The sequence below is a fragment of the Meleagris gallopavo genome, chromosome 7 (genome assembly GCF_000146605.3).
Source record: "Meleagris gallopavo isolate NT-WF06-2002-E0010 breed Aviagen turkey brand Nicholas breeding stock chromosome 7, Turkey_5.1, whole genome shotgun sequence".
Lineage (NCBI taxonomy): Eukaryota > Metazoa > Chordata > Aves > Galliformes > Phasianidae > Meleagris > Meleagris gallopavo.
This window is the reverse complement of record NC_015017.2, coordinates 7238654-7263127: the sequence shown is the minus strand read 5'-3', so window position 1 is coordinate 7263127 and position 24474 is coordinate 7238654. Positions and strand designations below refer to the sequence as shown.

Genomic DNA, 24474 nt, shown 5'->3' with positions numbered 1-24474 from the left:
GTAGTTGACCGAAATAGAAATTGGAAGTGTTTCCATACAAGCTGGCACAGCCTGCCCTTAGGAGCCTCTGTCTCCAAACTGCTGGGTGACCAGCATAACCCAGCTTGGACTTTCTCTCCCCAGGTCTTGCCCACTTCCACATCATCCTATTTATGATGCACACCGATGTGCACCCCTTACACTCTCCTCACCCCACTGAAGGAAATTTATGCCTTCAATCTGACTTCATCACAGGTAAGACGGCAGTTCCCAGATTCCAGGTTTGCTCTCCTCCAAAGAACAAACCTAGAGGAGTTACTTCTCACTGAGTTATCTTCTGTGCCGGTGGTTACGTTCACTGCAGGCAACACAACGCAAACACACATAATAAAAGCTCAAACTGATGCCATTAAATACATTATGGATAATTTATATTTCTTACCACAGTTTTTACAGTTTCACAAATATCAAAACCCAGTGTACATGTCCATTTTGCAACACAGAACAACTATACAATTCCAAAAAGAGCAGGCATTTCAAAGAAACAATTCCAAAGTGTAAACACAGTGTACAAGCTCTTCACCTCACAATCCAGGTGCTATGCAGTAGAAGCTGAGGTAACACCGTACAGCATGAACTCAACAAATGGTTGCTTTGTCTCAAGATGGTTTTTAGCATCCTTCTGTCCTGTCGCCTGTTCAGTCCTTTAGTTCTCCCCCCAGTTATACAAACATACAATAAATACATTTCTGATTTTAAAGGACACTTAGACAAGTCATGAGGATTTACGTGAGTACAGTACATGTAAGTTCAAGTGCAAAAAAGTAATTAGTGGCTAGTCATCGATGTTTCTGTTCATTTTCTATGGTGTTGGTCCCAGGCACCGCCAGAACACAGGTTGTTCTAAAAGCACAGCTAAAGCACAGCTACAGGAGACCCCTCAGCTAACTGGACGTCAAAGCAGATGAAGCTGCCTATGCCCTTCTCCTGCTCAGCTGCTGCCATCGTCCTCTCCCCCAGCCCCATGCTGCTGCTCACCGTGCCCCTGCATCACTGCACAGGCCACAAGGTCCAGTAGCATGCACCATCCCTTGGAAGGCTGACGCTGACATCTTCACAGAGGGCTGAGCAGTACCTACTCGAGTCCTGCACGAGCTGAGCGCTCAGAATCTCCCAACAAGCTGTGGGTGTAAGCAAATGGGCCAAAACACTATCCTGACTAAACACCTGGCTCCTCCTCGAGCCCAAGGATCTCCCTTCAGCAGCAGCTTTCACTACGCACCAGCCAGGAAGCTGGCTGCGGCTAATAGTGAGCACTATGACAGAACAATCCAAAGTCTTCCAGTGTCTCAACAACGGGCAAAGTAAATTCCTGCAATTTAGTTACGTACGTTTCGTCCTGAGAATCTCTCTACTTGATTTCTGCATCAACAACTTTGCCCCTGAAATTCTAATCATTACGATTATTACGTGATTCCTCCCCGCCCGTCCCCCTTCCCCAGGCACTTAAAGCTTGCTGTCTTCTTAATAAATAAGCACAGTAACTACACTTCATTAAATAAACCATTGTATAGATGATGAAATAAATAATAAAAAGAACAGTGTGCCCACTGAAATCTCGATCAATCTCAGGTTGTGCAATCTTGATCAAAGATGGTTGTCTCAATACAACGTCAAACCTAAAGTTACCCAAACACACACGCACACACACACACACACACACACACACACACAATGCCCAAGTGAAGGGCTGCAAGCACTCTAAAAGCCTTCTTCTAGCTTTTCTGCTTCACTAGAATGCCACTTCAAAATCTCTCCTTTTCAGAACTAAACCATTATGTCAAACAAGATTACATTAGCTTTGAAAAACATATTCTTTGAATATGTTTTATTTATTCCATCACCATAATATGAAGCTACGCTTGCTAAAAGCTATTCTGTTTCTGAGAAATCTTTACAGTTTTATGCTGCTTCTGTATGTATTGGATCCAATATTTTTAATACACTAAGCAGGGAAACCTCACTTTCTCTCTTAAAAAGTCTTTTCACTTTGATTCGTGAAGAAATTGAAAAAAATTAAAAATAAAGAGCTGACCAAGTCAGACACTCTGGCCTCAGCAAGCGCAGAGCAAACTCTCCTTTTTCTACAGATTGCAAAGAAATCTCATAGCACTTGACTAAGCCTTAGCAAAGCAGCCAAGAATTCTTCCTACATTTAGATCCGACCACATCATTTCCCTCCAGCATTCCAATCTTTTGGCTCCCCTGCTCGTGTTGCTCTGTGTAGTCATGTGAATTTTTATTTTTATTTTTTTTTATATAGTTAAAAGCTTGCACTGCATCACATTATGCTCATTAAGATGAAGGAAGTCCTACTTTTGAGCTCCTACTCCAGCGTTTCCCAGGTGAGAAGCAGAATTCCATGCACTGGATTTGATAAGATGAGCGCATCTCAGGGCCCTGCGGCGGCAGGCTGAGCATCACAATCCGATGCCAGGCGGTCGCCATCTACTTGGGAATCTGATGTTGCTGTTGGTGTTGAACAATTTCTGGACTGCCCAGAATCTGGCACTGTCGAGGGTTGCCTTTCCGAGCTGGCCAACGTATTGCAATTCTCATTGATTTTCTAAAGAGAGGGGAAAGCATTGCACGCAGAAAGTGAGTACAGGCCCGCCTGGCACTGTCCCCAGCAGATATCCCCCCCAGGGCAATCAGGCACTTCTGGAAACTCACAAAGCGCTCACTTTGAAAGCTCGCAACGTAACAAACCAAAGAAAGAAAGAAAGCAAAAGTGGTGCATTTAAATCCAGATGACACTAACAGCAAGCAGACGTTTGCTTACCTTCCATCTCTTTTCCTAACTGCGCTTCCCCAGGAAGCATGCAAAAAACAAACTTTTTGTGTTTCAAGGGAAAAAAAAAAGCAATTAACTGGATTTCAAAGTTCAGACAAGAGCATTATTATGACTAAACAATTCTGAACATTATTTCAAGCTCCCTACACATAGCTTGCTTCAATAGCTCCTTTCCTCCCCCATACACCGTGCAGACTCTCTGGATGGCAACATTTCTGCAGTGCTGATGTTACATTCCCATTCAGCCTATTCAAATGCTGAGGAGCATGAGAGCACATTTAAATACCAGGTACATTCATTCCCCGGGATCGAAACAACTGAAACTTGACATTACAAGATGACTCACTATCTATAAATATTTGTTTTGCACTGAAGAATAGAGAATATGGCAACAACACCCCTTTGCCTGGAGGATAGGTGAGCAGTAGCAAAGATAGAACCAAAATCCTAACAAAATCAAGACAAAGGATTTTTGCCACTAGTTCCACTTTCTTTGTGTTAACCTTCTTTCCCAACGACCTATTGGCATGTGCACTTTTAAGAAGTTATTTAAAAAATTTAATAAGAGATTTGGACAGCCTTTTCAATAGTTGCATTGAGTTCTGGCATAGTCTCTAAGAACTAATTTATATCAGCACTGTATTTTTGCAGGAGGAAAAGAACAAAGAAGAGACCACACTCTATAAAGCAACTGGTGAGCCTCAGTGGGCACAACAGCATGTGTGACTGTTTCACACAGCTCAATGAGGTGGCCAGCTGACATCCAAGAGAGTCAGCCAAGTCTCTCTCAGGCACCACACAAGTGCAAAGCTTCCCCCTGCCATGCCCAGTGATGTATTCTCTGCTGCTGCACTTCTCTGACTGTTACGTGAAAACAGCTTACACCAGGCAAAACCCTTGAGGATGCTTGCCAATGTGAACCAGAGCCTTGTTTGCACAGGTTACTTTGATGTCAGACATCTAGAGTGCCTCCAGTGTCACCATAAAAAAAAGCAAAGAAAACCTCACTCCTTAACGCAGGGAAGTTCAAAATAGCCCCAAACTACCAACACAAACAAAGCCAACTCGTCTGTGAATACATTTGCAATAATAAAAGACAAGTAAAAAAGGCAGGAGAGAGCTGACCCAGTGAAACTCCTATGCACTCTGCTCTGCCAAGTCACTGTCAGACCCCGAACTGTCCATTTCTAAAGACACAACTGTGGAAAAAGCATTTCTGTGTTTCTTCTCACCAGGTACGTAAGAGGGAACTTCACCCACTCCTTCCGAAGTGGCAAACACAGTGCCTTTCAGATTACCCATGCTGTTCTAAAACGTGCACTGACATCTCCCTGCTTTCCTTAAGCAGCATGCTTCCGCTCCATTCTGGACTATACAGTCAAAGCACAAGGTGACAGTTGGAGCTCCTACTCCCTGCTAATGAGACTTTTCAAATCTATTTTAAGTGAGACTGGATGAAAGGGGAATGGTATAAAGAAAGGACTGCCAATCAGACAGGTTAAGTCCCAGAATGGCTCTCATCTGGTATAACTCCACATAAAACAGGGATGAACGTTATCTGAACTGAAGGCTCTGCATCCCACCGGTAGTTGTCTGGAACTCCAATTTCCACTACAACATGGAAATCTGGTAGCATCACCCAAGAAATCAAAATAAAGTAAGGTGTTTTACTCTCTCCTAATTAGTTCTAAGACTTAATGTTTAGTTATCACTTTGTAAGCTTTGCAAATGCAAAAGCTGCACATTCCAGCTAACATGAAAGCAAATGTAAACTCATAGGAACTCAAGTATATCTGAGCCTGCAAAACAGTCTTGCTCCACGTCTCCCTCTCCTATCTTCAGGACAATGATATGTGCAAAAACAGTTATTCCTGCTGTAGTATACACAGACAACAACTCTAGTTCATACAGTCTTTCAGCTACTGTTTCTCAGCTCTGAATTTGTTATACACTGACAGAGAATACTTGCCAAGTACTAATAGATTTCCCCAGCTATAAAGGATTTCAAGCACCTACCAGTACATGAGAATTTCCTGTGCAACAGAAAATTACCTGCAAAGGTTGATTCTCAGGCATAGGATGGGTTTTGGACAGCTTAACCATCTCCTTTATCTGGTAGATAGCATAAGCTAAGGTGACCCAAGGAGAAGAGCTGACGCCCCAGGCAGGCTTGTTTACATCCTCCTGTTCCTCCTGGTGTTTCGTTTTCTTCAGAGGCAGTCTGGGCTCAGTCCGAGGCATGACATCTTCTGACTGCTGTTGTACAAGGTCAATAGTTGCTATGGGAACAGGACTGGAAGGCACTGGGATCCTTTCTGCCAGCATTGTCTTTTCTGAAGTTTAAAACAAAGTAATCATCAGTTAGATCCAACAAGCATTAAATAAAAAACAAACCACCACCATGAAGCAGACAGAGCACGCAGTGATTGTGCTATCAGTGTTCTTATCACTGTGCTGAAAGCCCAGCACAGGCACAGCTAGCCAGGAGCCAGACACACCTAACCTAGTTAGGGAAACGCGATACGGATGCTGTCCCTACAAGCAAAGCTGCTCTGCAGCTGCAAAGAGGATTTCAAGCCAGCTGCAGGAGGGGCTGGTGAGCACGAAGCAGTCCATTTGTTCCCTGCCAGCTATTAGAAATATGGTACCTGGACACTTAGAAGATGTAAAGTCTCAACAGACATTCACATCTAAGTTCATCTCATAATCTGAAATAGTACTCATTACTTCCTTGAAATACCATAATAAAATGACTGCTGTGACCCTACTTAGTGTGTCTCACAATCCTGAAGAGCCAGAGTATTTATAAAGTAATCATACAGATAGTTAGAAACTATCTGTATCTATTTTAATAGCTGTACGTTGTCTGAGAGTCTGTAAAAAACACATCATACATGCTGAGAAAATATTCTATCCAGGTATTTTACCAATTAAAAAGCTCTTGTTTTCAAAAAGATACAACTAGATTTTGTTCACAGACTCTCAGATAGCACTGGGTATTTTAAACAATGGCTGGATGTCCCCTACTAGAGCAGAAACGAAGACACACTTAATCACACACACAGTTTTACTCCTTCAATTGGTTTTGTTGAAAGCGACCTAACTACTGGCATACTTAAAATTAAAATATCCACTCTTACAATGGGGAGAACACATATTAAATGAAAACCAAAGACTGAAACAAACGAGAGAGAATATGCCATCAGGATGAAACTATTATTCTGTTTTTTCACATGTAATTAATCAGATCTTCATGGGAAACTGAAACAGCAAATATCCTTTCTACCTTTTTATTTTTCTCATTATCATTTGAGTAAAAGTGAATAAATATTTGAATACCTCAGCCCGGGCAAGTTAACTACTCAAGGACAAGTCATTTAACACTCCAGCTAAAGGAAGGTAAGTTTTATTTCCTACAAAAACTCACACTGCAAAGTATCATTTGGGTAAAAAGCAGTTAAACAACTCAAAGTGTTTCAGAATCATGCCACAGTTCTCTTGTCTTCAGAAGAACTACAAATCCTCAACTTTGCATTAAGTTTTTATTTTCTCAAAGGTAGAGATGAAAAAATTCAAGTTCCATATGTGGGGAGATTTCTCTGAAACCAGAACAGTATGGACACAACTACAAAAGCTGCTGTCCTCTGAAGCCATCTCTACAAAATTTCTGGCAGAGGTCACTTGGACCAGTAGCATACGAGAGTAAGCAGTCATTGAAATGGCAGTCTTAGGGGACTGATGCAAGAGACATGACTTACTACATCCATTAAGATTAACCTAGGAGATCCCCAGAACTAAGAGGACATCCAGGAAGTAAAATATGTTATGCCTTCCTCCTATAGATAGCCAAGCACTCAATGCTGCACTTCTTACAGCAGCAGAAGACCTCAATTTCTATCACTGCTCATTCAAAATCAAATACAAGATCTCAGTAAGGACACCAAACAAAATCAACGGTGCAGAGAATTATTTTTGGAGATACCTCTTTCATCTTTTAGTGTTGTATTTTAGCAACAGGAATATTTACCTTCTTCTTCATCAGGAACCAACAGCCACTGGATCAGTGCAAACAGAAGAAGAATCACTAAACAAGCCATTCCTATTCCTCTGAATGTGGCAGCAGGACCTGTAATGATAGATATTTTTTTAAATTGAGAATCTATTTAACAAGGAAAAAATACAAGATGAATCAGCATTACACGCTCTGGGTATCTGTTGACCTATGTAGACTTTTAGAAGCTCGCTGTATTATTTTTTCTTCCCCCCATACTTCTTCAAGAAGTTTTGCGAAGGTCTTTTAACAGAATAGTTAGATTCTCATTTGTTCACCGAGAGGCTGCAAAGCCTAGTCTCTCACAAAGGATTCCTTTGTCTTAAGGATCAGGTTGTAGGCTTGCCCACACAACACTAAAAATAGCCAGGCATAACATACAATTTAATGCATCTACAAAAATGACAGAACGAGGCTGTAAGCAACCCGCTGTGAACTCAGTGCTGGCCCCACTATGAGCAGGGGCCTGGACTGGAGACATCCTGAAGCCCCCGCCAGCCTGAGCACTTCTAGGACACCACAATTTACAAAAAGCATATCGCTCTTTGAAACGCAACAAGATTTTAAGCATCAATACGCTGTAAGCCAGTAGCCTGGTAAAACCCCAATTTCAATAACTACAACAAAATTCTTCAGCGCGTTTATTGCTTACCGAAGTAGTTGACCAAAACTCCTCCAACCATAGCCCCGCATCCTCTGCCCAGGCCCAGGTGCAGGCCCTGCAGGATGCCCTGGGCCGACGTCCTCAGCTCTGGGGGCACTGCTGCACTCAGGTAGGAGATACAGGCCGCCCATATGGCTGCGTGCGTGACACCTGGAGAGAGGGAACGTGGTGAAAAGGATGGAGTCCCCCGCACACCACATAGCTGTAAGGGAAACTAGAAGAGGCCCTCCCTGCCCACTGCCTGCAAAGCTCCGATCAAGTGCGGGCGATGCACCGCTGGCAAGCAGTCTGCAGGGAGATGTGAGGGCTCCTTGTTCTGCAGAGGCTGTCACAATGGCTCTTTCTCCCTCTCAGATGACCGCGTTTAAGAGACAGGCCTCGGGAAGACTAAATAAAGTGCCTTGAAAATCTCTCTGCCAGACTCCTCATCCCTCTGGAAGTGACCTGGGCCTGCAGATTCAGGGTTATACACACTCTTTTTCTTCCCAGAAGGAGAGCTAAGCGGAAAGCTACTGAGCCACCAAGGTGTAGGAAGAAGCTGCAGCTGGAGCCTTGTCTCTGCCATCTGCCCAGTGGCTTTCTGGGCAGCGGGGAGGAAGGGACAGGAAAAAGCTACACTGAAAAGTTGGAAAAGCAAAAGAGTCCTGGAGCATCACACGTTAAATAAGCCTGAACTATTTTCCCACCCTCAGAATGAGTGGGAATATTTATTCTTATTTGAGTGGTATTAAAAATAGTCATCACAGCTTACCGATGCCTAAGCTCTGCTGCCTCACTTTAATAAAACGTGTTGGCACAACTGATGACTCAGTCAACATGTTTCTGTCCTCTGCATTCAACTTATTAAAGAACGGTTGGACACTCAGGAATTAACTCTGCATTTAGGCTGGGGGCTCTTCAGAGCAAGGCAATGCATTAGCTTGTAATATACCTGTGCAGCAACTTAGATTTTGCTTAGCTGTACATTACTACTATGAACCTGACACCATTCAGGTCTGTTCGATGTCCAAGAAGCTGCAGAGTTTCTGTTCATTCCAAATCTAAAGAAAAATGTCATAGTTTTGGGGGCTGCAATAAGTTAATTGTTTAGAAGACAGCAGAGCACAGAAAAGCCCCTTTTAGAAATTGTGGAGATGGCCTTGGAGACAGTACATCATCTGGTTGAAAAATAAAAGGCTGACATTAGGATGAATGTATTTTACCCAAACATTTACAGTTCAAGGCTTTGAACCTCACAGGCTTTCCATGGAAAAAGCTTTGAATTTAAGACCCACTAAATATCAATCTTTCCTTAATACAGACCCACACAGGCAGTGAAGAAAAGCCCCAGTAACAAAGCAGAGCTAATGCAGTACAGACAACAAGCTTAGGTCATACAAACAATGTGTTTTAAAATTCATGTAAAACATTCTGTTTTACCAGCTATTCAAGAGTAAATCAAGTTATAAAGCCAGACAAATCAAAACCACACCAGAAATTACTTGAACCACGAGGCACGATACCTCCATGTTTGTCTGCAAACAAAAGGCTGTACTTAACCAGCACCTTCGTAGATGGTTTCACCTCTGCAGGGAGATCCAGGTAGAACACGGAGTTTCTAGTTCCTCTGAAAACAAAGCCACCCCTTCGAAACAGCTTATCTTACTGGCCTCTCAAGGTACAGGCTTTTTTGTATGTGTGCGCACATTACTAATGTGATTTTTTAATGTTAATTAATTATAGAAAAGTGACTTTTTGGAACAGGTTTTACAACAAAAAGAAGTTAGCCTGGATTACTGCTAAGCACGTTTCTTTTAACAATTTCTGTAAACAATAAATACATTTTGACAGTCCTTACTTAAACCACTAACTACCATTTGACCACTCGGACTCAGACAAGGACAAGGGCAACAACCCCACTGCTATGCTCAAAATGACTTCTAGCAAACAGTGTGCATTCCATACAAATCCACAGCTGAAAACGTTGGGAGAAAAATTTATTTCAAGAGAGAGCTTTTCTAATCACAGCCAGTGCAGGATTTGAGCTATCTGCTCTCCAGACAGAGACCTGCTGCAGAAGGCAGCACCTAGAACAGCACTGTCTGGAATTCGGTGGGTAACAGCCATGTGAAAATCACTCATTTTCAGGTTATTACTGTAGTTTTGTACTTCAGAAAAGGTGTGCTATGCAACTCAGCTGGCTGGCACGGCTATTAAAAGAGAATTTGGACCATCGCCCTGAAACAACCTGAACAATAAGCTGCAGGTAGTGAATACATTAAAACTTGGTCTGCGAACTGCAAAATGAACAAGACTGCTCGCAAGTTCAGGCCGATGGTCTGTGTCTACTGTGGGTATCTACCCACCAGAACATCTTGACGTTTTCAGTTAGAGATTCAGCCTAAGGTCTTGTTTTCTTACAGTGCATGTGAAAACAAATCCTACAGATTCCGAAGTGTGACTGAAGAGCTGGGTTGAAGTCTCCTCCTTTGTTGCTCAGGGGTATAACACACTTGCATAGTCCTTGCTGCCCCAGTTACACTGACAGCAACCGAAATGCCACATGGCTCTTATTGCCATCAATAGATGTGGTCTGCAGAGTCTTCTTTTGGAAATCTCTCCATGGCCTTTAGCACAGCACATGGGAATAATCCTCCCTGCACTTCAGAAGTTTCTTAAGAAGAAAAATAAATACTTTACAAGAGTCAGCTGAAACTGTTGTTGACCTTTACCATCCCTTCAGCTGAGTGTACTGGAGCTAACACAGAATCTGGCAGCTTCCTGGAGGAAGAGGTATGTTTGATAGCTGCTAGGACTCCAACTTTTGATGCAGTCACATGGCACACGTGGTATCCACATGCTCTGCACAATGAAACCTTTTCTTGCTTTTAAATACTTCTACCCTCAAGTACACAAAACAACCACAACTCTTACCTCTGTCAACAAAGTCATGTAATAAATTCAAGCTCAAACTTCATGAATGTGTCTTAGCTCTAATGACACATGCAGAAAGTAAAGGACGTATAAATGCTGCAGAAGAAACAATGAGTCAGAAAAAGAAAGACCAGGAAGACCGGGGAGGGGAAGAGATTCATGGGCAGGAAAAAAAAGAAAAAGCCAAGAGTACTTCAAAAAGATGAACTTGTTCTACCATGGAGCAAGACTGAATGAGATGACTGCAAGGTGACAGATGCCGCAGTGGAGTCAGGAATAGGTACACATATACTGTACCTGCGGGCTGCACAGATGCCAACACACCAGGGCAGATGCAGGCCGAGATGTGCACTTGGAACACAACAAGGTTGTAGGCTGGTTTTGGTTTTTCTGTGTATTACTTTCAGCTTTCTCCTTTTCTGGCTATAAATAGCTGCAAATCTTCTTTTTTTTTTTTTTCCTCCCCAAAAAGCAAAATAAACCCAAGTGTACATGATTCAGCAGTGGCTAGACAGAGATAAGAGCTGGCAGATAAATGTGTAAGAAAGTACTATTTTGCAGGGACTTCACTTTCTCTTAGGTAAATTTCACATTACTCTGGATTACAGCACACAAAGAAGCAGAATAGCACCCCTGCAGCCTTGCTGTAAAAACAAACCCACGTGATAAACAAAACAACCTGAAATTTCAGTAGAATAAAAACAAGTTCCAAAGGTAAAGAAATGATTTTCTCAGCCCTGATGCTTCCAGGCACAGGCTGGATTGCTGAGACACAAGCTCTTTCTCTGTGTCTGGAGTTCAAGCATCTTTAAAATAGGATTACTTACACAGTAACATCCAAACCTCTGTATTCATCGTTTGCTTCCCACTGATGTTCGAGCAGGAATTAAAACACATATACATTCTTCATGCTCTTGGTCACATAACCACATTTTAACAGTGTGACAGAGGAGGCAACAGTTTAATTGTTGTGGTTTGGGGGATTTTTGTATCAAAATTCAGAAGGTTACTCTTACAGCAGATTGGTACAGCAAATAGGTCTTGGCGGCAGGCAGAGAAGGAGACAGGATGCAAATTTATTTCGGTGTCAGTAGGAATCTACGCAGCGCTCACCAATGGCACCTCAATTAAGTTAAATATTCACGGAAAAACACTTCTGTATGTATAGCAGAAAAAGATACTGCAAACTCAAATCGTGCTACATACAAAAATAAAGCTCCTAAGTAAAAAGTGCGGAAGATCTTCCAAGCAGCACTGTATGAAATCACAATAGTGGCTTTAACAAAGACAGCTATGTTATTTTTAAAGGCGAGGAAAACACACTCTGCACTTCAATCAGCCATTCTCTGGCGGGCCTACGGACACAAACAGCTCAGTATTCCTCACCTACTGACAGAGCAGAAAGGAAAATAGTTCAGATTCTTCTTGGTTTTGAGGAGTGGTACCCGACACAAAGACAGGAAAAAATATCATAAAACACAAGTGAGAACAACGTATACTTGAACACTGTAATGAAGGCCTTACAAACTTCTTTGAGGATGAGGCTTGCAAACAGGGCTTGACTTACTTGGCACAGACCAGACCTCCGTCCTCCCCATTACGCCTGCTAAAGGGCAGTGACCTTAAAGGAGCTCTTTTAGCACTGACAAAGCTACTGCAAGAAATTCCTCTCCAGCCATTAAGCAAATTCAATAGTCTGAAGCACTGATCAAAGAGCGCGCCTGAAAAACAGCTGCAGATCAGTTAACAGAGACAGAACAACCCAATGGGTTCCTGTTCTTTTTCATCTTTTCCCTCAGCATCTTTTAAGTACTGCAACCTTCTGCATGCAATGAAGTCGCCACTCATCCACCAAACAGGATCTGCAGAAGGTGTGCACCCAGCTCACCTTCCCTCTCTTTGTTTAGCTAAAGGGTGTGTTGGCCCTGCACAGATCTGCTTGAATCAACAGCCCAGAGCGCACAAACGCAAACCACCCTTCTGACGTCAAATACTTCCCAAGATAAACAGCAAAGTCTTATAAACCTGTGCTGCCTGGGATACTTGTAGTCGCAGGAAGAATGGAGAGACAAGTGCCACATTTTTACTTAAAAATTACAATTTGGGTGAAAAACAAACATAAGCACAGGAGCTCATACCAAAAGGCCACGAATGCACTATCTTACCTTGAAGTACTTCCATCGGGAGAACCGTCCAAGCATTTTCCAGATAGGAGATGTAAATGTAGCGGGCAGTATTGCAGGCAAGACCAATATAGAGCACTCTGGATGAATTAAGGAAAAGAGAAGTCAAAGCAGTTTCCACTTTCCATCTTTGGTTTGTTACAGTATCCTTGCTGCTTCAGAAATCAATGGCAGGCAGAGGCTTTACAAGTCTGAAGCACTTGCTCAACACAACTCCTTTGAGTCCTGCACCTGCACGGCAACTCTCCTCTTACTTACCCTAAACACATAATCAAAACAATGCTCAAGTTCAGACTCTCTTCGAACTCCTAATGGAAAAAACACCAGGAGGGTCAGCAGAGACACAGGGCTTCGAAGCCCTGCAGCTTCATGCCACGCTCTGCATGGAATTCTATTTCAGAGAGACCATTTCTGAGCACGTTCAGCATCCCTTCCTAACAATCCTGTTTACAACTCATTCAGAGACTAATTATTGCATTTTAACAAAAGCCTGGTGCAGGTTTGCATTAGACAAATCAATTTTACCCCAATTAATACAAGTTTATAGTCCCAGTATCTACAAATTGCTCAGAACTCCTCTAAAAACACATCCCACAGAAGCAATATGGTTTGTAACAACATGCCTCAGGATAAAACTTAACCATCCTGTTGAAAAGCAGCAGATGCTGCATCTCAGAGTGAAGGGATGAAAAAGGAAAAAAAAGCTCTTGTTACAGCTCTTAAACAATGAAGGACAGAAGCTATTTTTCACAGTGCATTACCCATTAAATCTGAGGACTTTTCCCTTCCAGATTTAGCTTCCAGGTTGCATATTCAGCTACATTTCTCTTGTCGGTGATTTTAGGAAAGACCAACCCCACTCAATACAGGATTTATCTTGGGAAAAAAAGATGACTGCAACCTCAGTAAATCCCTAAACATGGTTTCTTGGTTGGCTCCTGGTTTGGCCCAAGTGATTTAAATGCAATTGGCAATTAACTCAAAAGCACTGACATTGAGAAAGGACTCGTTACTCTTAGTGTCTGTGCTTAACTAGTTGTTCCACAAATGCACAATGAGTTTAAATTCAATGGTACAGAGCCACTGGAAAATCTGGAGAGACGCAATCATAGAACTGCAGCGTCTTGACAACACCAGAGGTCTCTAAATAAACGTGTTGACAGCTACAATACCAGTGCCATCATTTTCATTGTGTCAGCTGTATCAGAAAGATTCAAAATTACAAAGATAGGTCCGAGCCTTTTGCAACAACACAAATTTGCAAAGACAATATGGTTTACTTTCAGTAAGTCGTGCACATTTTCAGATACTGCAACTTGTCTGCACACCACTCGGCACAAATTTCACCTCTCCTTTCAACTCATGTCCTCTGCGCCAGTAACAGTCCTTTTCATAGCCCCAGCTTCATGTAAGCATGATGTATAGTCACACACCCTACAGAAGGTAAGCAAAGCTAAGGGGTTTGCAGGCTCCCTTCTTCCTTCCTCTTGCAGTACGACCCAGGGTGCTGCACACCTGGGGACACGAAAGCACATCTCATATACCTGTTTCTCCTCACCAGCAGCACAGATGCCCCCAGACATGCCCCAAGACAGCTTCCTGCCACCTTATTTTCACTTTTGTTTACCAACCACCTTGCCAGCCCAGCAAGAAGTTTCTTTCTCTCCTCCCAAGAAGTTCTGCAATGGCCAGAGCAGTGGTGAGAACAGGCCTGCTCCATCCTTACACCAGCACCACCAGCACACCCAGCTACCTGTGCTTTTCCCACAGTGTTACACCTAGAGCCAAACCTGAACTAAGCGTTTCAGAAGAGTTAGTTACATTCCACCTTTTAATTTATTAGAATACGGATGGAGTTGCAGGCAAATTACAGTTACTTGCACGAAGATTTCTCTAATTATACTTTTGGAGGGGCACATCACATGAGAATCTGTGTGTATTTACAGAATCTTCTAAAAATTGCTTACAATAACCACTTAGGCTCTTTATGAGACCTAAATGGATAACGTAAACAGGCAATTCTCACGAACCTTATTTGCAGTATCCACAGAGACAGCACATTCAATTTGCAGGTTAAACATTTAAAGCATTGGATCTATATTTGTGTGGAGAGCCTAAGCTGTTAGCAGCCACAACTAGCAGGCTCTGCTGCCCATCAAGACTCGCATGCTGGAATTATGGTCAGACAAACACACTCAAGCCCAACCTCAAGGAGGTTATTTTCAGAGGTTGACATCCTCCTCCTAAATTCAGTGGCAGCCCTGAGTGCTCCTACACAGGATGCCACTCAGCAGTGCTGTCTAAATATTTGATAGCCAGTTCTGTGTGCTTTCTCTACCCGTATCCTCTCAAAGAATGGATGCCCTTCACCACGCTGTCTTTTTGCATTTTTTTTCATGGAAGGTGGCTGGAGGCAAAGCAAAAAAACCTCTCTTCCTTTCACCTCTCCAAACCATACAACCCCAGAACAGCTTTCTAGCTACACTAATGGCTGCCATGACTCCAGGTTCACCCAGTCACCTGCTAATGCACTGCTGGAAGCACCAGCTGCACGCGTAACCTGCTCCCACGTGCAGTGCGTATGCATGTGAACAGGAAAGCTAATGGAGACAGAAATAAGGCATTATATCAGCATTTATTCAGTATGGTCGTGCTTAAAATACCTGGACAATAACTTCAGTAACCCGTGAAACCGCAACCTGATCCAGCTGGGGATGTCCCTGTTCGTCACGGAGAAGCTGGACAAGATGGCCTTAAAAGGTCCCTTCCATCTCTAAGGATTCTATGAATCAAGAATGTGGGGAGCAGCTAACACATACAGTGGTAGACACAGAAAGCTTCACAAAGCTAGAAAATGAAAACTGAGTTTGTATCCATCACGGGCGCGAAGTTCATTTTATTTCAGTTCTACCAAGGACACTTCAGTCACTGAGACAGAACTTCGCTACCCCTGCCTGTCTTCAAAGAATTAAGACAGGAAGGCAAGATTGAATGATGCTGTTCAAAGAAATACTGCAGAAAGAGTGTCTGCATCTATCATTCTAGCAACTCAAGAGAAAGTGTGCATAGGTATTATTTTTAATTTACTGACATAAACCAACAGAAAGTGAGACAACCTTAGCACTTGAGTCATCCTACCAAAAAGAGAAGTCAAGCCACTGCTAATATAACTGAAATACTCTGTGAAATGTTCACAGCTTGCTGTTATGTTATTTTACGCAAGACCTCACAGCTGAATTGCTATAACCATGTAACTTCTTGGATGCCAAAATGGCAAACAAGGAATTCTGAGGCACTAGGGGAAAGAGAAGATATGTATCCTGAGTGCCTATGGCTCAGATGATTCTGAGAAGGACGTGCAGCTCAAGACTATTTTTCTTATTAGTACTAGAAAGAATAGCAGCAACTAGGCGACAGATGTACACAGAACTATCAATGGCTTCATGTGTCCAGAGAATGGCAACAAAGCTGTGAAGGGTCTGGAACACAAGTCTTACAAGAAGTAGCTGAGGCATTGGGATTGCTCACTCTGGAGGAGGCTTAGGGGAGACTTTATCACTCTCTACAGACACCTGAAAAGTTGTAGCAAGGTGGGCTTGGCCTCTTTCCCCCGCTAACTAATGACAGGACAAGAGGGTATAGCCTTAAGTTGTGTCATGGGAGGTTCAGGTTGGATGTTAGGAAGCATTTCTTGTCAATCAAAGTGATGAAGCATTGGAACACGCTGCCCAGGGAGGTGATAGAGTCACTATTCCTTGAGGTGTTCAAGAAAGATGGAGAAGCAACACTGAGAAACGTGGTGGTGATGGGCTGATTGGACTAGAAGATCTCAGCGATCTTTTCCAACCTTAATGATATTATGATTTCAAGTTTAGTTTAAAAAGTAAAAGGACACCTTGAAAGAGACTTCACCAACTGCAATGACTAAATATGAGTAAGCATCAGATAATGATAAAATATGACTAATATGCTTTTCCCAAGTATAATTGTACTGAATGTTGTATCACTGCAAATACAAGCCAGTATTTTAATAATTTCACACTGATCCAATCTTGGTTTCATAGCCTTACTAGCACAAAGGAAAAATGAAGAACAGTTAGCCCTGTACGTCATCTTTCCTTTTAAAGTCCAGTGGGCCTATTATCCCCCTCCCTACCTTTTTATGTCATCTTATTCACAAGCCTATCATTCCTTTGGATTTTCTTTCTCTAGTTGAAGTCCCAGCCTGAATTTCACACTACAACAATATAAATGGAACAAACATACCCAAAGCTATCTTTAGCTATCACGATTGTGATCTCATCTCACCACTCCTCCATCATCATATCCTTCCTCCAGTCTATGCACACAAAGTGTCACATTTTCTCAAACTAATTGTTTTTATATTCAGAAATTAAGCAACTGACTCAAAGTAAAGATAAAACGCCTTAACTTTAAACTCCTCAGTTTAAAGGAAGGAAAAATAACAAAAAAACATTTATTAAGTAAACTCTCAAGTCACCATGCTAAGTATCTCAAACATTTTGAGTAGAGATCAAATTAATCAAAGAAATTGAACCCTATAAGAGCAAAAGAAAACAGAACAAAAAAGCAAAGAGCAAAAACACAGAGTAGAAAGTAAAAAACCAGCACAATCAGCTTACACAAGGCATCTCAATGACTGCGATTACAAATGGGACAACTGGAAAAGACATGCTAACAACACAGAGAGATCTGTACTCTCTTGTACTAAGCACATACAAAAACAACTTTATGACTTCATTAGGTCAGATTCACCTCTACCTTTCCTCCTCTACTGTTGTTTTTTTTTTTGTTTTTTTTTTAAGAAAAGGGACTTAGAATATACAGAAATTAAGTTACTTCTGAATTGAAAGAAATACAGCGTTCATTATTACACGCTAAAAGTAACCAATTTCACTTCAATGTGGACAAAAAAAAAAAAAAAAAAGAAGTGAGAAACTATCTCATTTCAGTAGCTAACACATGCAGTTGCGACTACAGGAAGAGAGCAAGGAACTGAACTTGTAAGCAACACTACCAAGCTGCAACCTCATTCTGCCAACACCCTGAGCCCGATTACAAGTGCATGCACACAGGAGGTGCTCACCACACTGCTTCATCCCATCTTCCTCCCCTCTCAGCGAGCAAGTAACACCTATGCAGGCTACTGTGGGGGCAAAGACTGCCCTGCAGGGAGAAGTGTGCTAAGCAGGAGGTTTCCAGAACGCTGCTACTCACGGGAAGAAACTGTACAATCATATTTCAGAACTGAAAATCCTTGAGTAGGAGGCAATCCATCATGGTCTCTAAGAGAGTTCTCCATCAGAGAGCTAGGAAAGGTCTACAAAAGGTTACAGGTGCCACGAATAACACATGCACTAACATGCAACTGAAATGCCAAGGAAGCACTGCAGAACACGTTCAGCTCCTAAAATAATAATTAAAACTCCTCCATGAGGCACCTATGTAACTGAGCAGGACTTGCAACTTTAAAATAAAAGATTTCATTTGAATTTCACTTTTTATCAGAAGGCCGGGCTTAAAAATTTAACTTATTAACAATTTATTCATATGTAGTTCTTTAATGGCTGCTAACATCTCCTTACCTGATATGACCAACCAGCTCAATCAGTTTGTGGCTGAAGAAGTAGGCAGTCAGCTCAGACACGTGACTGAGCACAGAGCAGACTCCAAAGAGAGTGGTGGTACCATTCAAATCTTCCAAGTGCCAGTAGAGAAAGGTGAACACGAAGCCGTATCCAAAGCCCATGAACCACGCCACAAAGAGCACCGAGCCATACTGGATACTACACAGCAGTTTTATTAGGTCCCAAAAACTGAAAGACTGCGACTGGCTCATACTGGTCGTAGGAGTGTTGTCAGAGGATTCGTTCGAGGCATTTCTGTCCACTTGTGATATTTCCACCTCTTTTTTCTTATTTTCATCTTGCTTGAAGTGTGTATAACGAAATCGAAACTGGGTGGCCACAATTAATGCCATTGTCATCAGAACACCAAAAACAATGAAGACTATTCTGTAGTTCTTGTATTCAGGAGCTTTACATCCTTGACCTTCGACAGCAACTTCTATATGGGTGTAGTCGATGCCGATTCCCACAGAGAGCATGGCCAGCCCCCAGCCCAGAGACCCCCACATACGCTGCAGTCCGTACCGATCCCGGTGCTTGCCGAGGTACTGCAGAGTTACCGTGTCCACAATAGTAACAGAGGAAGCACTGAAAAATTCTCCTATTATGACAACCAGCAGAATGAGCAGGAAGATGGCTTCTACTTCTTGTTGATCATAAACCAGCATGGCTTGGTCGGAAGGCTTCGGCTTGGTGGTGGTGGCAGATGGGGTGGTGCTTGGGGTCATGTTCCCCAGTGAGGTGGTGATAGTGGTGTTTTTCAAAATAAAATGAGTACTGTTTTCCACGGCAAACTCCACATCACCGCTCTGCGTAGGTAACAGGAATGTTACTTCAGGAGTAACAGTCCCTGTCGCTCCCAACGTGACTGGGCTGGAAGTGAGCAGGTCTCTCTTCCCACGAACTTTTGGGGACGCGGTACTGACGGTTAGTGGAGATGACGTGGACGTGTTTTGTGAAATGGTTGTTAAAAGGCTGCTTGCATTGGTGGGATGTGCTGGGGGAAGGCCCTTTGGTACGCATCTTAAGGTGGCTGGTCTAACAAATCCGATCCCTAGGTTAAATAAAACCCAGCATAAAAGTGAGAAGAGAAGGACAATCTTCCCTTTCTTGAAGCGATCTGCTACCACTCCCCAGAAGGGAGCACTGCAAAACTCAATAAAGTACCTGATGCCCACCAGAAGTCCGCTCTGACTAGGTGACATACCCAGCTGCTTGTAATACACAGGGAGCAAGGGGTAGAGAGAGCCATATGCAGAATAGAAGAAAAAATAAAAGACCTTTGAGATCAGAAGATCATTGTTGATTTTGACGCAGTGCTTTTCTAGCCAGTCTAGCTCTTCATCTGGGACAGTGGTTGTCTCTGTTGAAGGGGATTCATTCTGGGGATGCAAGTCTTGATCCTTGGAAATGCCATTGAAAGGATCAGCAAGCACATATTTTCTCTTCTGTTCTTCTTCATCATCAGTTAAAATGGCAACCTTATCATCAGCTGCCATGGCTTACCACAAGCATCCAACACTTGGTGCGCTTTCAAGGAATCAGGGCTACCCTGTAAGCAAATAAAACACAATGAAGGAACAAGTCTGCTACGTCAGTCATCAAGGACAAATATGGATTTCCTTTTTTTTTTTTCTTTCTTCCCCTCATTTAACTGACTTTCCTAAGTAATAAAGGCAACATTAGAGCAGGGAAGGCCATTTGCCTAGATTATTAGTGCACAGCAGCATCAAGAAAAACTGTTTTACAACCAGTGCTGTGACCACTTGTTCTCCCAATATGTTCTCTTTCATGCTTAAGAGACAGAATACTTTATACACTCAAAGTTACTGTGGCAATTAAGTGCTGTTTTAATTTCTCTATGAAATGAAAGGCTAATAACAGAAAAGAGGCTAACATTCACACAGATATCGAATTCAATATTTCCTGCCGATCCAAGCTGCATCTGGCACAACAGTTGTCAGAACAAGCCTCAGACACCTCTAAAGCAACAACCCATTAAAATACTCTAAACCTTATGCAGCTCAGCATCACACAAGTGTAAAAATACCACCACTAAGATCCCAAACTCTCCCAAGGTTTCTGCTTCTCACATTTAAATGTCATTTGTATGGGATACTATCTACAAGGATCTCCGGTTTCACTTAGGTAGAAAAGGTTACATACAAAACTTGGAACTGTAAATATTCATGTGTTCAAGGTCAGAAGTTAATCAAAGCAATGTCCGGGCATACACACAGAACGCTTTTTTCCTCCGGTTGCCCTAGAAAAACTTCAGAGACTTCCGATTTAAAATAAACAAACACAACGCAGCAACAGATTAGACAGAACGTTCTATTTAAGCTGTTAGAACAGTCAAATGTGAAAATACATTGCCTTGCTCTTACCCATTACCACCAAAACCCAGCAGCAGCGTTGTTAATTCCCGTAATTCCCAGTGCAGCCAACCACTTCCACCTGACAGCTGGAAGGACTGTGGGCTTTTAGCTCAACGTGCTCACTCATTTCAGGCTCTCTATGCACAAAACAAGTCCTTCTAATGAGTAAATTACATCAGCCATTATCTGCACTTTTATTTTCTTTAAGCTTTGCCTTGTTTTGACAACAAAACCTCCAGAACTGCGCAGAGCTCCACTTACACCAAAGGGATAAAGCAGAGGAACGGGTGCTGCTCCTGCCCTGAGCAAAGCCGTATACGCTCACCTGCTTGCAGCAGCTTGCTTACCAGCTGCACCAAAGCTTTACAGCATTCCTTTACTCAGAATAAATTTCCTCCTGTGGACCCCATGACAAAAACAAACTCCCTCTTAACCACCTGGATATCAAGACAGCATAAATGGGAATTACCTTAATGTGAACCCAACAGCCATCCATATCCGTATGTATGAACTCAAAACCACCTGATTCCATATCAACTATACTAGAGACTTTTAAAGTCATTTTTATTTGATCTGGTTGTTAAATCAGCTTCCCTTTTGTATTGGAATGGGACAACCATTTCTTAAGTTGCACTGCTAACTCTGCTGGTCTTCTTCCACTCCTCCTGACTTCCAAGAGCCGTAACATCCATCCTCTTCTGACCTGTTGTGTGCAAGGATGAACCCAACACTTACAGCATGCTGACTAGAGCACTGAAGTAAGAACGCTATGAAAAGTGTATTTTGTAATCACTTCGGTAAATATTTTCCCATCCTGAGAGTGTTTCACTGAATATTATTAATAACACAGAATATACCCTTCAGAAATACAACAGCACCAAGACTGGTAGAAGCCATATGGCATTCCTTAATGTTTTGATCACTAGTTTGTTTGGGAGACAGGTTTTGAAAGTGATTTTATTTTGTGAATTTTTAAATTCTAAAAATAAGCAACTGGAAATGAGAGAGCCAGCAAAGTGGTATTGTTACTGAAAATCCCCAGAAACCTTACTAATCTGTCTGGCTTTCCTTCACTTGATCAAAAAATAAACCAAGCCAGCCAGGGATTGAATGTGCAGCAAAATCAATCAGATGGCAAAAAATAAAGGTCTTTTATGAACCAGCAAAGCATCTGCCTGTTATTTTAACCGCAGCCTTCAAATACTGCAGCTTCACTTTGCAAAAACATTTTCTGATCCACAAGACAGCAGAAGAACAGAAGACAGTGCTACCAGCAAGCTGAAAGCAGCAGAGAACAGCAGCAAGAAGAAAAGGCTGATAAAGCAAGCAAGGATTTTGGCATGAATAGGAATTCTAACTTGTTCAAGGCAGAACGGAGCACAGAGTTTGGGGTCAAGGGCTGTCAGTATACTACAGCATACTCCAAGCTCTGGAGCTATTCGTCCCAAAAATATGGAGAAAGAAACCAACCAAACCAACAGCTTTGCCCTGATCAACACATCTGGCTGAGGAAACAAATCCTCACACCTCACAGGGAAAACACCGTGGCAGGGTTAAAAACACGGTATGAAAACTCCAGCTGCCATCCAACAGAAAGTTAAGATTTGGGATGGAAGAGTACTGTGAATAAAGCTTAATTCAGCATCAATATTCAATCTGTTAAATTAATGATAATTAAATTATAGTTTGGACTCTCAAAGCAAAACATCAAACAGCCCTGAAGTCAGGGTTTGAACGTATAGCAAATTAAAACAACTCATCAGCCACACCTCAGTTCATCAGAACGCAGACAATCAGGAGTAGCTTCAATCCATTCTGCACCTGGAAAGCAGGCTATGTCCATACTGCCTCCAAAAACTTTCCAAGGGCAGAGTTCCAAAGCAGGAACTAACCTCCCAGCAACACACAGCTGGAAGAACAGAGCAGAACAGAGCAGCCTGGAGTGCTGTTTGCCTGTGCAAATAAAGCAAAGCCAGCCATGGAGGACAGCTTCTCACCTCACTTTCCCTGAGTACAAAAATGAGTTTGTAGTAAACTTGGGAAACTGTACAAGTTCTCCTATGAACATCTGCAAACAAATCTCATAAAAAGAAAACGTGTCTTATTAAAAAGTGCAGTGAAGGTTTATTCAAGTTGCTAATTAACGTTCGCCTCACAGCTTCTATGCCAGAAGGTAACAATCTGCCACGGCAAACTCACCTTCGTTGTGGCCAGCACAGGTAGCAGCAGCAGCCACACCACTGCACTTCCTCCTCAGCCCTGTCCCCAAACACAGCATCTCTGCACCAAAGCCACGCGTGCCTGGCATCTCTCATCATTCAATCCTGCATACAGCAGGCCTACAAGGCTGTCACAAACATGACAGATCGCATCTTCCATTTCCAATTAAGTTCTACCCCAACAGAGCAGCCCAGCGCCATCGTCTCACGCCCAAAAGGAAAAAGTAATGCACACAACTTACGTTGTGACAGAAGAATGCCCATCCTTCACTACTCAGGCATTGTGCCCCAACTCCGGGCTCCAGGGGATACCACACAGCAGCCCCTTCCTGCTCTCCCAGGGCCATTCCTCCTGCTGCCCCATCCTAGCACCTGCATTCTGAATTCGTAACACCAGAGCTAGGGCTCAACTCTGCACTGCTGAGAAATGTTGCAGGTGTGAAGTGCGCGCATCTAACATTACCTACCACAATTAGCATTTCCAAGAAGTGAAACCATCTCATTCTGTAGTGTTTAACTCTTCAAGTTACTCTATTTTGTGTTCCTTAGCAGGCGTGTGCTTTGTGTTTTGGACTACACAGGTTTTTTCCTCCTCTCAGTACGCACATAAAACCCCTCATGCTTTGACACGCTTCATCAAATTAGACTGAGAGACTCAAGTATGTCTGAGTATGGCAAGAACAGGCTTATAGTAGGTTTAATGCACTTGATAATAGGTCTGAAGTTGCTAAGTTGATAAAACAGTGGTGGCAGTCGCATTTAAGAAGATAAGCCTGCTGTCAGAGCCTGGTCTGTGAAAGCAGAGCCATCAAACTCACATCTCAGGACTCCTGCTTTCCTAGCCGTGTTTTCCATGTTACGTGTGCCAATTAGGATGTAGAGAGCAGGAAACTCTCCACATAATATTAAGGAGTGAAAGAAAAGCAGTAATAGCGACTACGCGCGTCGCGAACACTAGTAACTAGACTATTAAGTGTACGACTTTAAAACCGGTTCGCTTTCTGTCAGCAGCATGCTCCCAGCTCCGGCTTGCTGGCGATGGCTGCAGCTGGCTACCGGCAGCAAGCACCCAGGTGCCTTGCACGGCAGCCAGCCGTGTGGCCCAGGGCACCCGAGGCACAGCAGCACCCAGCCCAGCCTACAAAGCGCTGCTGCAGGTTTAGCCAGATGAAATCAAGGCCGCGCTGAGTGCCGCGGCACCAGTTCCACCCGTGAGCAACGCAACTCTCTCACGTGAGAGAGAGCTCCGCTCTCACCTGCGTGGCTTCTTTCCTACGAGCCGCTCGGGCCGCGCCGGGGCCGCCGCCCGCCGTGAGCAGCACCGCCCTTCGGAAGGGGATTGTTTCGCTCTCCCTCCACACGGAAGTCCCTTTGCCCGCTGTTTGTTTACACCCAGTAAACAAATCCAAGCAATAACCGAGCTCGGCAGCCAGCACCTGACAACGGCTTTCCCTAAAAGCAGAGAACAACGAGACCCCGTGTACCTCGGTAACGCGACGCTGAACGGAGCGAGCCGTTCCCGAGATGCTCGAGCGTTCGCGCCGCCGGCAGCGCTTCCTACGGCACAACCCCGCCGAGCCGCCCG

At 43.1% G+C, this 24474-nt stretch overlaps 1 protein-coding gene across 4 annotated transcripts; it reads right to left on the bottom strand.

Annotated features, from left to right (window-relative positions):
- Positions 1-393: 393 nt before the first annotated feature.
- Positions 394-24440, bottom strand: MFSD6 (major facilitator superfamily domain containing 6). Of its 4 annotated transcripts, none has more exons than XM_019616955.2 (7): positions 24374-24440; positions 18251-19844; positions 12627-12724; positions 7537-7698; positions 6861-6959; positions 4886-5166; positions 394-2605 (listed from the first exon to the last, which is right to left on the bottom strand). In XM_019616955.2, the coding sequence occupies exons 2-7, from the start codon at positions 19789-19791 to the stop codon at positions 2432-2434; spliced, it is 2355 nt and encodes a 784-aa protein (XP_019472500.1). In that variant the 5' UTR covers positions 19792-19844; positions 24374-24440; the 3' UTR covers positions 394-2431. The 4 variants fall into 4 exon arrangements, with proteins under 4 accessions (XP_019472500.1, XP_003207474.1, XP_010711674.1 ...); XM_003207426.4 differs by lacking the exon at positions 24374-24440 and adding an exon at positions 24146-24313; XM_010713372.2 differs by lacking the exon at positions 24374-24440 and adding an exon at positions 2822-2873 and having other exon boundaries at positions 2462-2605.
- Between the last annotated feature and the right edge of the window lie 34 nt (positions 24441-24474).